This window comes from Oryctolagus cuniculus, chromosome 4, assembly GCF_964237555.1.
Source record: "Oryctolagus cuniculus chromosome 4, mOryCun1.1, whole genome shotgun sequence".
In the NCBI taxonomy this organism is placed as follows: domain Eukaryota; kingdom Metazoa; phylum Chordata; class Mammalia; order Lagomorpha; family Leporidae; genus Oryctolagus; species Oryctolagus cuniculus.
In genome coordinates, this window is record NC_091435.1 from 79370850 (window position 1) to 79383497 (window position 12648).

At 45.0% G+C, this 12648-nt stretch overlaps 1 protein-coding gene across 4 annotated transcripts in view; it reads left to right on the forward strand.

The window, feature by feature from the left end:
* The first annotated feature begins 291 nt into the window (after nt 1–291).
* Nucleotides 292–12648, forward strand: part of SEC22A (SEC22 homolog A, vesicle trafficking protein) — a 59770-nt gene continuing 47413 nt past the window's right edge. For 2 of the 4 annotated variants that reach the window (XM_070072209.1, XM_017347052.3), the window contains exons 1-2: nt 461–587; nt 9100–9300. In XM_070072209.1, the coding sequence (XP_069928310.1) occupies nt 9119–9300 (182 nt within the window). In that variant the 5' untranslated portion in view covers nt 461–587; nt 9100–9118. Of the gene's footprint in view, nt 370–435; nt 588–9099; nt 9301–12648 lie in introns of those variants that run through there. The other 2 variants (XM_051818989.2, XM_002716617.5) reach the window with 2 other exon arrangements.

Consider the following 12648-nt stretch of genomic DNA (forward strand, 5'->3'; position numbering starts at 1 on the left):
GGTACTTTAAATCCCATCCAGCGTTAGGTTCACTCCTGTAACCGGATGCCTAACACAATGCTGTGCGCGGTAAACACTCGGGAAATGCTTGGTTAACAATGTGTGACCATGACAAGACTTGAAGAGGCCAAGCCACGGGGCCAGCACCTGGCACTGCCCTTCTTGTGTGTGGCGGCAGACAGAGGCTGGTTCCTCCCTCCCTCCCTCCCTCCCTTCCCCAGAGGGGGCTTTTCCCCCTGCCCCTTGGATAACAGTTTGCTGTGGGACCGCCTGCGAGAGACAATCCGGCAGCAGGCGGGAGCGATTAGCCTAATTTCTCGGGGACAACAGAGCTCTGTCCCCAGAGGACGACGGGCTCCCCCGGCGCAGGTGCGTGGGAAACTGCCAGTCTGTCCTGGAGGAGGCGGGTCAGTGAGTTCTTCCCACAGAACCCGATTGGCCGGGGCGGGCCGAGGGAACGGGGCGGGGCTTGATTCCGCAGGCGCCGGCCACGTTGGACGCGAGGCAGCCCCGCTGAAAGGCCACTCCTGGGCCCCACAATGCACTGCGTGGCGCGTCACTCGGAGCGGCGGGTCGCGGCTCGGCAGGTACGGCCCGGCCCCTCTCAGTCTGTTTCTTCCCTGCGCGGGGTCGCTCGCTCCCCTCTTTGGCCGATCGCACCTTTGGCTCTCCCGCCTCGGCCCTCTTCGTCGGGACCACATGCCTACGCCTGGGCAGGAACCATGCCCGGGGCGTGGGGTGGAGTCGGGTGGTGGTGGTGCGGCCGCGGAGCCCTGGAGCGGCCGGCGTTTGGGGCCATGGACCCCTTGGATCGAGTGGTCTGCGGGGCCGCGCGGGCGGCGGTTGTCCCCCGGCCGACCTGCTTCGGGAGCGGGGAGATGCGGGTGGGGATAGGAGGAGAAGAGAGAGTCCTGGGCTGCCCGCGGGCGGCGGCGGGGATTCCCTGGCGCCCAGATGTCATAAACACGGTGGTCCGGCACTTAGGCCGTTTGGGGCAGGCGAGAGAACTGGAGGTGGCATTAACTATTTGTTTTAGGCAGGATGACTTACTTTGCGTTTTGTGGGGATTGGGTGAATATTGAGCCCGGAGCTTTGTCTGCGCTGGCACACAGGAAGCTTGAGGCCCTGTTGATAGCCCTTGGGGAATGGCGAGGCAGAAAGGAGACCCGGACAATTGGCTCCACAAGTCGGGGAGATCGAAGGAGACGGCCGATCCCCAGCTGGCTGGAGTCTCTTGCCAGGGAAAGCCCCTTTAGACTTGTGCCGCTGTAATTTTTGGGTCATCCACCTGGGGCAGATGCAAGGCTTCAGACTGGAGATACTGGGGTCGCAGCTGACAGGTGGCTCCGCACCACATTCCATGTTACTGCTACTTGCGTGTTAAGACTGTAAGGAAGTAGGCAGTCCCTGTAGCAGTGCCTACAAATCCCAGTGTATTCAGCTGCACTGCTTGAATCGGAAACCTGTGAGCATGCCCTGTGTTAATGGGACACCTGCGCGTTTCCTACTTTGAGAGCTATCACACCCATTTAGTATGTGACTGATTAAAATCTAAATGTCTTATGAAAGAAAAACGGGTTCTCTCAGGGGCGCCAGTGGCCTTCCTCTGCGTGTATTTGAGTAAGAGTTTGCATATTTGGGGAGGTACTGTCTCATAGAATTCTTAGAGTTAGGCCTGGGTTAAATCCCTGCCTTCTCACTTACTTGTTTAGGAATTGAATAAGTTGCTTAAACTTTGTGGCTTTTAATTTCCTGAAAAGCAAAATGGAATTCATATCTACCTCACAGGTTATTGGAAGGCTTAAATGAGGTAATGTGTATGGTATATACACATTATATAATGTGTGTTGCCATAGTGATGATCAATAAAAAGAATAACAGATACTTAGTAGAGCACTTTGAGTGTGTTTCCATAAGTGTTTCAGGATCTTTACATAATCCTATGTGGTAGATGCTACTGGTTTCTTGAAACCAACCCTAGGAGGTAGATAATATTAGTTGCCACACTTCACAGATGAGGAGATTGAGGTATGCAAGGTCAGAGCTGCCCTCGGTTACATGGCTGGCACATGGTGGAGCCAAGATTTAACCCAGGCAGTCTGGCTCCTGAATCCGACCTTTTAACTCTCATACTATACCGCCTCTTACAGTGTAAACTGTTACTATTCAAAATGAGTGACCAGATAGTTTCTGTGTCACAGGTTCCTGCCCCTGATTGGTTTTGGGAGACTGATACGGCACAGTGACATAGAAATATAAGACACTTGGGTTTAAGTACCGGCTCTGCCACATACTTGTATGGTGCTAGCAGTGTGACACTGAGAAAATGAGCCTCAGTCTCCTCATTTGTAAAGTGGAGGTTATACCTACCTGCCTTGAACTGTGGCTCTAGACAGATGTTGGAGATGGACGTGTCTGAACCCGTGTTGGCCGCCCTGTTCCTAGGGGTGGGCGTGATCTGTTTTGGAGCCCGAGGGCTTGTGCATGCTCTGCACTGCAAGCACCCCTGCTAGGAATTAGACTTCTCGTGAGGCTGGGGGCACAGGCAAAGCAAAATGAGCACTGGCTGTGCTTGGTACCTGTTTCTCTTCCTGTCTCAGTCTACCCACATGTCCCTAAACTAACTCCTCCCCTTTCCCACAGACCTCAGCACCTTTAATAAAATAATGCGTTCCAAATTCCTGTTTCTCACATTTTGGTTCTGAAACATACGTATGATAACCTGATCAGCCGGTGAACATCTAAAAAATTAATAATTCTCCAGAAACTTTCTCATGTGTTTCTAAAACAAAAAAGTTCTTCATGTTGTGTTTTTTTTTTTTTGTTAAAAGATTTATTTATTTATTAGAAAGGCAGAGTTACAGAGAGTCAGAGGAAGAGAGAGAGAGGTCTTCCATCTGATGGTTCACTCCCCAAATGGCCGCAACAGCCAGAGTAGCACTGATCAGAAGCCAGGAGCCAGGAGCTTCTTCAGGTCTCCCAAGCAGGTGCAGGAGCTCAAGGACTTGTGCCATCCTCCACTGCTTTCCCAGACCATAGCAGAGAGCTGGATTGGAAGAGGAGGAGCCGGGTCTCGAACCGGCACCCATATAGGATGCTAGTGCTGCAGGTGATAGCTTTACCTGCCACGCCACAGTGCTGGCCCTTCTTCATTTATTTTAGTTTAGGGGAAAAAAACCTAGCCTTCACAACTGATTTCATAGATATTATTGTTAAAGAATATATTTCACAGATACATTGTTAAGGAATACAGGGCAAAAAGTCAATTGAAAGACTACACGGTAGGTAGAATAATAGTACAGATAGAATGCAGAGAAGAGTTCTGAAAGTGGTACATGGGTGAGTGAAGTTTGGGAAATGAATTAAGTAAAATATGAGTGATTGGCTTCAGTATAAATGTTGTATCTTAAAAGAGGCATTTATGAAAGCATGTGGCCAGAAAGGAGATAAAAAATGTACTTAGGAGTTGAGCTTTATTACTTTTGGAGAGGTGCTTTCCTGATACCTGGGGCCCACAGTCATTACCGCACCAAGGTCTGAGGACAAGTAGTCAACATCCTGTTATCTCGGGTCTAAGGGATTGCTAACCATCGCTAGAGTAGTTTGGCATTGTGGGAATTTATTTTCACCAGCCTTTACCTAAGGTTTGCCCAGAACTGTCTAGATTGTAATTTGGACTTTTTCCTCTAACACAGGAGTTGGGGGAAGCCTTTTTTCTGCCAAGGGCCATTTGGATATTTATAACATAATTCACAGGCCATATCAAATTATCAGCTTAAAAATGACCCTGCCATATATAGATTTATTGAATTTTGGGTCCTGCCTGCGGTTGTCTTGGCAGGGCCAGACCCAGAGATTTCGTGGGCCGGGTGTTCCTCACCTGTGATGGTTGCTGTTGAGGAGACTAAGTGCAGGCCACTGCTCAGCTTCCCTGTGAGTTTTCTGTTGTCTAAAGGCAGGTATGGGATTCTCTGTGGGTTAGAGGTGAGGAAACATGGAACCAGTGGCCTAAAAATGTGTCTTTGGCCCTTGTCAAATGGAAGCTGCTGCTTCCGGATCCTCCCATGCAATTGTTGTAACCTCTGAAACCTTTCCACAGCTTCACTGCTTCCTCCCGTGGTTCTCATGACCGTGAGCCTGCCTAGACTCCATGGTGTTCTGTCCCTTGCTTAGCCTTGATGTAGACTCATTTCTTACTCTTCTGGCACAGTCCAGAAAATTAAAGCTTTATGTATTTTTTTAATAAACTACATGAAGAATCCAAGATAAAAATTTTACAAAGAGAGGAGAGTGTATTTATTGAGTTGGTGGAGACTGCTTATTCTAAGGGGATTGGAGCCTGCAAATTAATTAAGCCTGGCATTATTCACTGCACATCCATCCTAGCTTCTTTTGTTTATTAGATTCGACTGGTCTGGATGCTAGATCTAGTTACTCTGGAACTTTTCCTCCTCAGAAAACTATAATCTACTGATAATAGAAACAGTCCCCTGGTGATCTTTAAAGAACTTTGACCAGGAACATAACTGCTGTGTTCTGCTTCTAAAAAACTGTATTTTAGGACTATTGGAAATGCAAGTTGTCTAACTAGTTTTCTAATTAGTAAAGTGGTGGGAAGTGTAGCCTGTATTATATTTGCTCCTTTCATTTGAGTGTCTAATTTTGGGGGTAGCCTTTCTCTACAGTAGGAACTATGTCTTCTAAATGTCTGACATAATCCTTTGTATACAGTAGATACTCAGGAAACGTTGGAATGGAATGGAAGTGGTATTCTCTCAGTATATATTTTAGGGAACATGAATCATATCTTTCTTTTTAAATGTTTATTTTCATCTATTTGAAAGGTAGAGTGACACAGAAGGAGAGACAGAGAGAGATCTTCCATTCCCCAGTTCACTTCCCACATGTTCACAACAGCCAGAGCTGGGAACAGTAGCCCAGAATTCCATCAGGGTCTCCCTTGTGGGTGGCAAGGGCCCAAGCAGTTGAGCCATCATCTGCTATCTCCAAGGATGCATTAAAAGAAAGATGGATTGGAAGTGGAGTAACCAGAACTTGAACTGGTGCACATATAAAATGTGCTGCTTAACCCACTGCACCATACTACCCACTCCTGAATCGTATCTTTCTGTCTTTTAAGTCATTAAAAAGAAAAGAATAACTTAGAAGACTACATGGAAGTTGGAAACTTATTAATAAATATTGTTTCTAATATTTCTATTAGGATCCTAGAAGGGTGAGCCATAAAATAGTGCAGTCTGTTTTTAAATACTATAAAGCAGGTAGTTGGAACTATAAGTCACAGCTCACCTTCACATTAATTCCCAGAATGGTCACTGTCTGGAAAGACAGCAGTTTTATATTTCAATAATAAATGCTTAAAGGTATGAAGTAAGACATTTTCCTACTTTCTTATGCTTAGGCCAAAAGTTAAAAATCTATTGTAATAAATGAGGATAGGTGTTTGGGCTAGCTGTCAACTGGGAGGCCTGCATCCCATATTGGAGTGCTTGGGTTTGAGTCACTCCTGATTCTAGCTTCCCAGGGGAGGCAGCAGGTGATGGTTTAGGTGATTGAGTCCCTACCACCCATTTGGAAGACCCGGATTGTATTTTAGGCTCCTGACTTCAACCTGGCCCAGCCCTGGCTGTGGTGGGTATTTGAGAGAGTGAACCAGTAGATAGAAGATCTTTGTCTTTCTCTCTCTGCCTTTCAAAAAAAAAAAAAAAATTGTCAGGCTGGGCCCAGAAATCTACATTTCTTTCTTTTTTTTTTTTTTGAAGATTTATTATTTATTTATTTGAAAGAGAGACAGAGAAAGAAAAGGAAATAGAGAGAGAGAGAGAGAGAGAAATGGCTCTTTTATCCACTGTTTCACTCCCCATAAGGCCACGATAGCCAGAGCTAGGCCATGACGAAGCTAGGAACCCGGGTCTCCATGTGGGTCTCCCACTTGGGCAGTAGGAACCCAAATACTTCAGCTATCATCTGCTGTCTCCCAGGCATGTTAGCAGGAAGCTGGATCAGAAGTGGAAGAGTGGGGCCAGCGCTGTAGTGTGGTGGGTTGGGCATCTGCCTGTGTTGCTGGCGTTCCATGTGGGATCCAGTTTGATTCTCAACTGCTCCACTTCCAATCTAGTCCCCTGCTGATAGCCTGGGAAAACAGTGGGGGAAGGCCCAAGTGCTTGGGCCCCTGCACCCACGTGGGAGACCTGGAGAAAGCTCCTGGCTTGAATTGGCCCAGTTCCAGCTGTTGTGGCCATTTGGGAAGTGAATCAGTGGAGGGAAGACCTCTCTGTCTCTCCCCCTCTCTGTATGCAACTCTGCCTCTCAAGTAAATAAATAAATCTTTAAAGAAGTGGAGGAGCTAGGGCTCGAACTGGTATTTTGATATGGAAGCAGATATCCCAAGGAGCTGGTAACCCACTCTGATATAACACCTGCTGCAGAAATCTTTCTCTTTTAAAGATTTGTTTGTTTATTTGAAAGGCAGAGCAATGGAGAGAAGGAATGACAGAAGGAATGCTGGTTCACTCTCCTAAATGTCTCCAAAATCTGAGACTGGGCCAGGCCGAAGCCAGGAGCCAGGAACTCCATCTTGGTCTCTCACATGGGTGACGGGGAAAAGCACTTGGATCCTCCTTTACTGCCTTCCCAGGCACATTATCAGGAAGCTGGATTGGAAGTAGACCAGCTGGGACTCAAACCAGTACTCTAATATGGAATGCCTATGTCAAAAGTGACAGCTTCATCTACTGTGCTACAGTGCCGGCCCCAGAAATCTATATTTCTAACTAAATTTTCAACTTCTTATATGAGCTGATGCTTGAGAGCTATTTTGTTCTTGTCGAAATGTTTACCTGATTTTTTAAAAAACATATTCTTACCTGGAATCTTCTTTGTTAAGATTTTATTTATTTTTGCTTTGTTTGAAAGGCAGACACACACACACACACACACACACACACACACACATCTTCCATCGGCTCCTCAAATGCCCACAGCTGCCAAGGCTAAGCCAGGATAAGCCAGGCCAAGCCAGGCCAAAGCCGGGAGCCAGGAGCTCAGTCCAGTTTTCTCTCGTGTGTGGTGGGGCCCTAAGAACTTGAACTATCATCTGCTGCCTCCTGGGATGTGCATTAGCAAAAAGCTGGATCAGAGTGAAGGAGTTGAGACTTGAACCAGAAACTCTGATTTGGGATGTGGGCATTCCAAGTGGCATTTTAACCACTATGTCAGATTCTTGTGCCTACCTGATTTCTTTCAGATACAGGCTTGTGAAATCCTTTTGTCTATTTTTATAAAGTATGACCAGAATCCATAAGAGAAGCCAAGGCCATTATGATTTATTTTCTGGTGAAAAGATTAAGACAATTAAAACCAGTACTCCTTTAGCTTTGGAATTTACTTTAAATATAATTACTTTCTAATTACAAAGTAATAGATACCCATTATGAATATTTTGAACATTTAGGAAATTGTAAAATAATCACTCATTGTACTGTTTCCTAGATAGAGACATCCAGATTTTGATATCTTTTATGTATTTATTTCTCCAATTCTCCTTCCCTTTTTAATTTATTTTTAAAGATTTATTTATTTACTTGAAAGAGTTACACAGAGGAGAGACAGAGAGAGAGAGGTCTTCCATCCACTGGTTCACTCCCCAGATGGCTGCAATGGCTGGAGCTGCGCCAATCTGAAGCCAGGAGCCAGGAGCTTCTTCCGGGTCTCCCATATGGGTGCAGAGGCCCAAGGACTTGGGCCATCTTCTACTGCTTTCCCAGGCCATAGTGGAGAGCTGGATCGGAAGTGGAGCAGCTGGGACTCCAACTGGTGCCCACATGGGATGCTGGCACTGCAGGTGGCGGCTTTACCTGCTACGACACAGCGCTGGCCCCTCTCCTTTCCTTTTAAAAATTTTTGCTTATGGGGCTGGCATTGTGGCATAGTAGGTTAAGCTTCTGCCTGTGGTGCTAGCATCCCATAAGAGTGCCAGTTCGAGTCCCCCTGCTACACTTCTAATCCAGCTCTCTGCTAATGGCCTGGGAAACAATGGAAGGCGGCCCAAGTGCTGAGGCCCCAGCACCCTCATAGGAGACCCAGAAGAAGCTCTCGGTTCCTGCCTCCTGATTGGCCCAGCTTTGGTCATTGAGGCCATCTGGGGAGTGAACCAGAGATGGAAGATCTTTGTTTCTCCATCTCTGTAACTGTGTCTCTCAAATAAATACATAAATAAATCTTTTAACTTTTTTTTACTTATTTATTTTCATTTATTTGAAAGAGAGTGAGAGAGAGAGGGACAGAGATCTTTCATCTGCTGGTTCACTGCCCAAATGCCTTCAACAGCCAGGGCTGGGCAGGCTGAAGCCAGGAACCTGGAACTCATTTTGGGTCTGTAACTGATGTGGGTGGCAGGGACCCTAGCACTTCCTAGCATGAGCAGTAGCAGGAAACTGGAGAGGAAGTGTAGGAGCCAGGATTTGAACCTGGCACTAGGATATGGGATGTTAGAGTCCCAAGCAAGAACTGAACTGCTGTACTAAGCACCCCCCCCCCTTTTCTTTTTCTTTCTCTCTGGGAAAATATATGCAGTTTTTATCTTTTTTTCCACTTACAATATAAACACTTTGCAACAAACTTTTTTCACAAATGTAACTTAGAGTTGCTGCATTTATTCTGTCATGTGAGCATATGGTAATTTACTTAAACATCACCCTCTTGTAGGATCTTTAGGTTATTTTCAGTCATTCAAGTGAAAAAATGTCTTGTTGTTTAAAATTTTGTCTGGTTCTCTGACTATGTTCCTCAGGATAGGATTATATTGAGGTCAAAGAGTATACATGTTTTTAAATTCTGGCAGACATTGCAAAATTGATTTGAGAATGGTGTTTATTCCAGTTTTTACTTTCACTTGTACTTGGGAGAATGCCAGACAGAGCAGGTGTTATTTTTCTAAAAAGCTGATTTTTTAAGTGAAGCATGGTATGTTATTGTTTTAATTAGTATTCTTTGGTTACTAGTAAGGCGAACATTTTTGCATATGCCTATCCACTTCAGTTTAATTTTTAATCTAATCGAATGTTCATTTCGTTTTAGGTCTTCTCTGTCTGTTGAAATGTCTTTGATTTTATCTGCCTCAGTCATTCGCGTCAGAGATGGACTGCCACTTTCTGCTTCTACTGATTATGAACAAAGCACCGGAATGCAGGAGTGCAGAAAGTATTTTAAAATGCTCTCAAGGAAACTTGCTCAACTTCCTGATAGATGTACACTGAAAACTGGACATTATAACATTAAGTAAGACTTCAGTTTGTTTCATTAGAGTCATTTGGCCTAGTGTTTGTTACTTTAATGATGCTGAAGTGATTGCACTAAAAAAAAAAAAATCAGTGGTTAGTTTAGTAAAACTTGTTTGAGTCAAGAATCATGTTCTGAACTGATGCTAAATAGCAGTGTTCATGTCATCAGCTTTTGCGGTTTCATCAACACTTTTGCAGTTTCTGTGCATTTATATCTGACTTTAGAAAAATGTGTGGTTTTGTACACCACAGATATTCCTTCTTGTAAGTTGATCACTAAGTATTTATTGGTTTCCTTACATGCCCAGGATTATTGTAGGCAAACTCAGTGGGAAACAAGGAACATTTATCTGATACCTGCCCTAAAAGAACCAACTAAGCTTATATTCTAGTGGGAAGGGATAGCACTCGTCTCCACATTGTATAAAAAGAAAATAAGGCTGGGTGATGGGATAAAGAGTGACTTTATCTGTGATGCTCCAGGACCTCTGTGAAAAGGTGAGTTTGGGCAAAGACCTAAGTGATGAGAAGGGAGGTAATTATATGAAGGGTGCTGTAGGTAAAGAACAAGGCCCTTCCATACCAACAAGAGATGGCAAGCAAACCAGTGATACCAAAGCGTTGTGCACAATTAATAGAGTGGGAGAAGCTGAGGTAGGCAAGGTAAGGATGGGGCAGGTTACCTTGGGCCTTCTAGGCCATGTTGAATTTGGAGTTTATTAGTCTGCTGAATCTAATGCAGTAGGAAGCCATTGGGAGGTTTTAGGTTGGGAAGTGATATAATCTGATTTTGGCTATGAGTAAAGCATCCTGGCAGCTCTGTGAAGAATGTTCTGTAAAGGAGAAAGAGTGGAGCAGAGAGATCATTTAGGATACCCTCAGAGAAGTGCAGGTATAGATGATGATTGTAACGTGGACTAGGATGACAATGAAAAGACGTGGTTGGATTTGGGCTATATGTAGAGGTTAGCATCAACAAATCTTCCTAATGGATTAAAGTGAGATGTGAGGCAAAAAGAATCAGGAATTACCTGTGGATTTTGGGCCTGAAGAAGTGGGTGGTGCTGAAATGAGCCAGACTGGAGAGGTTACGTGTGTTTCATTGATAAGATCCACAGTTAGGTTTGGAGGTGTTAAATCTGGGATGCTTGTTTGTTTGCTTATTTATTTGAGAGACAGAAAGTTACACAGAGGCGGGGGAGGGGGGGGATCTTACATTCACTGGTTCTCTCCCCAGATGGCCACATCGGCTGCAGCTGTGTCCATCAGAAGCCAAGAGCTTCTTCCAGGTCTCCTATGTGGGTGCAGGGGCCCAAGGACTTGGGCCATCTTCTACTGCCTTCCCAGGCCATAGCAGAGAGTTAGATCAGAAGTGGAGCAGCCAGAACTCAAACCAGCACCCATATGGGATGCTGGCACTGCAGGCGGCAGCTTTACCCACTACACCACAACACCAGCCCCTGAGGTACCTATTTAGACATCCATGGGGCACTGTCAGGTATAGCAACTGAAAGTGTGAAATGAAGTTTAGTGAAGAAGGTAAGTATCGAGATTTAGACTTAGGGGTCAGCTTATAGTTTGTAATTAACACCATGGGAATGGATGGGACTACCTTGGAAAGCATGCACATGAGACAATAAAGGAATACTTATTATTTGAGCATTTTGATAATGATTATGAATACAGAAAGAAGTCAGATAGGAACAAGGTCCATATGAGATATAATAAGCAGAGACTTTTGTTATTGAGATGAATGATCCATGTTCTGAAGAATTAGTAAGATTTGGGGGCTGGCATTTTGGCGTGGTGAATAAAGCTGCCACCTGCGACTCCAGCATCCCACATCAGTGCTGGTTTGTGTCCTGGCAGCTCCACTTCTGATCCAGTTCCCTGCTAATGCACCTGGGAAAGCAGCAGAAGATGGCCCAAGTGCTTGGGCCTCTGCCACCCATTGTGGAAGACCTGGAAAAAGCTCCAGGCTCCTGGCTTTGGCCTGGTCCAGCCCTACTGTTGCAGCCATCTGGGGAGTGAACCAGTGGATGGAAGATCTCTCTCTGTGTCTGTCCTTCTCTCTGAACTCTGACTTTCAAATAAATAAGTAAATCCTTTTCTAAAAGAGTTTATGGGAAATGGAATTAAAAGATTTATAAAAAAGAAGAATTAGTAAGACTTATCTAAGGCAGGGATGAAAGCATCGTAGATATAAGGGAGGAGAGGTACAATAAGTAGAGAATGTGACAGCATAACAGGTGCTAACCTGCTTGGCTTGGTGTAGTGGGTGGTGACTTAGGAGACATGTGATAATGTGGGGCCAGATCCTGGGTTGCCCTGAAAGTCCAGATTGAGGGATGTTGCTGTGATACAACAAGTTGGAGGCAGCTGTTGCTGCATGTGTGAGGGAAGATACTTGATCTACAGCAGTTCTGAGGCAGTGAAACAGAGCGATACGGAAGGTAGAGATAATGCAGAGTCAGCTTTTTATGAGTGTTAGGGCAAGAAGTAGGACAATGAAAGTGCAGATGAAAAAGAAAATGCCAAACAGAAAGACACTCCAAAAGAAGAAATGGCTGAACCTGTTAAGCTGGAATACCAGCGGTGAAGGGAAAGAAGGGGCAAGGATGACCCAGGCCTCGGCACCAGGCAGTGGTGGTGTCACTGTCAGAAATGAGGCTTTTGGCAGGGATTGCTGATGAGGGTGAGGCAGGAGAGAGGGAAGCTCCATTTGATTGTTTCAGTTGAGGTTATGAGAAGGCAGTCCAAGGAGATTGGATAGGGATTTTGGAATCATTCACATTGATGTGGTTGAAATTCTGAGAGTAGAAGAGTTTAGAGAAAGGCCCAGAAAGACCCTTAGAGAATGTCCACAGTTACTAAGTTCACACCAGGGTGGTGGTAAGAAGAGATGTTGTATTTAATTGGATTTTCTTAGGGTTTAACTAGAAAGTGTGTTTTTTATATATGTTTTTATAGTTTTTTTTTTTTTTTTTTTTTTTTTTTTAAGATTTATTTGAAAGGCAGAGAGAGAGAAAGAGAGGTCTTCTATCCACTGGTTCACTTCTCAATTGGCCGCAACAGCAGGACCTAGGCCAATCCAAAGCCAGGAGCCAGGAGCTTCTTCCGGGTCTCCCACATGGGTGCAGGGGCCCAAGGACTTGGGCCATCTTCTACTGCTTTTCCAGGCCATAACGGAGAGCTGGATTGGAAGTGGAGCAACCTGAATGCAAACCCATATGGTTTACCTGCTACGCCACAGTGCCGGCCCTAGAAAATATTTTATTGATGATAGTGATTAAAATATATCTGAAATAATGTCTTAGCCTCTGAATTTTTAGAGAAAAAACTTGAA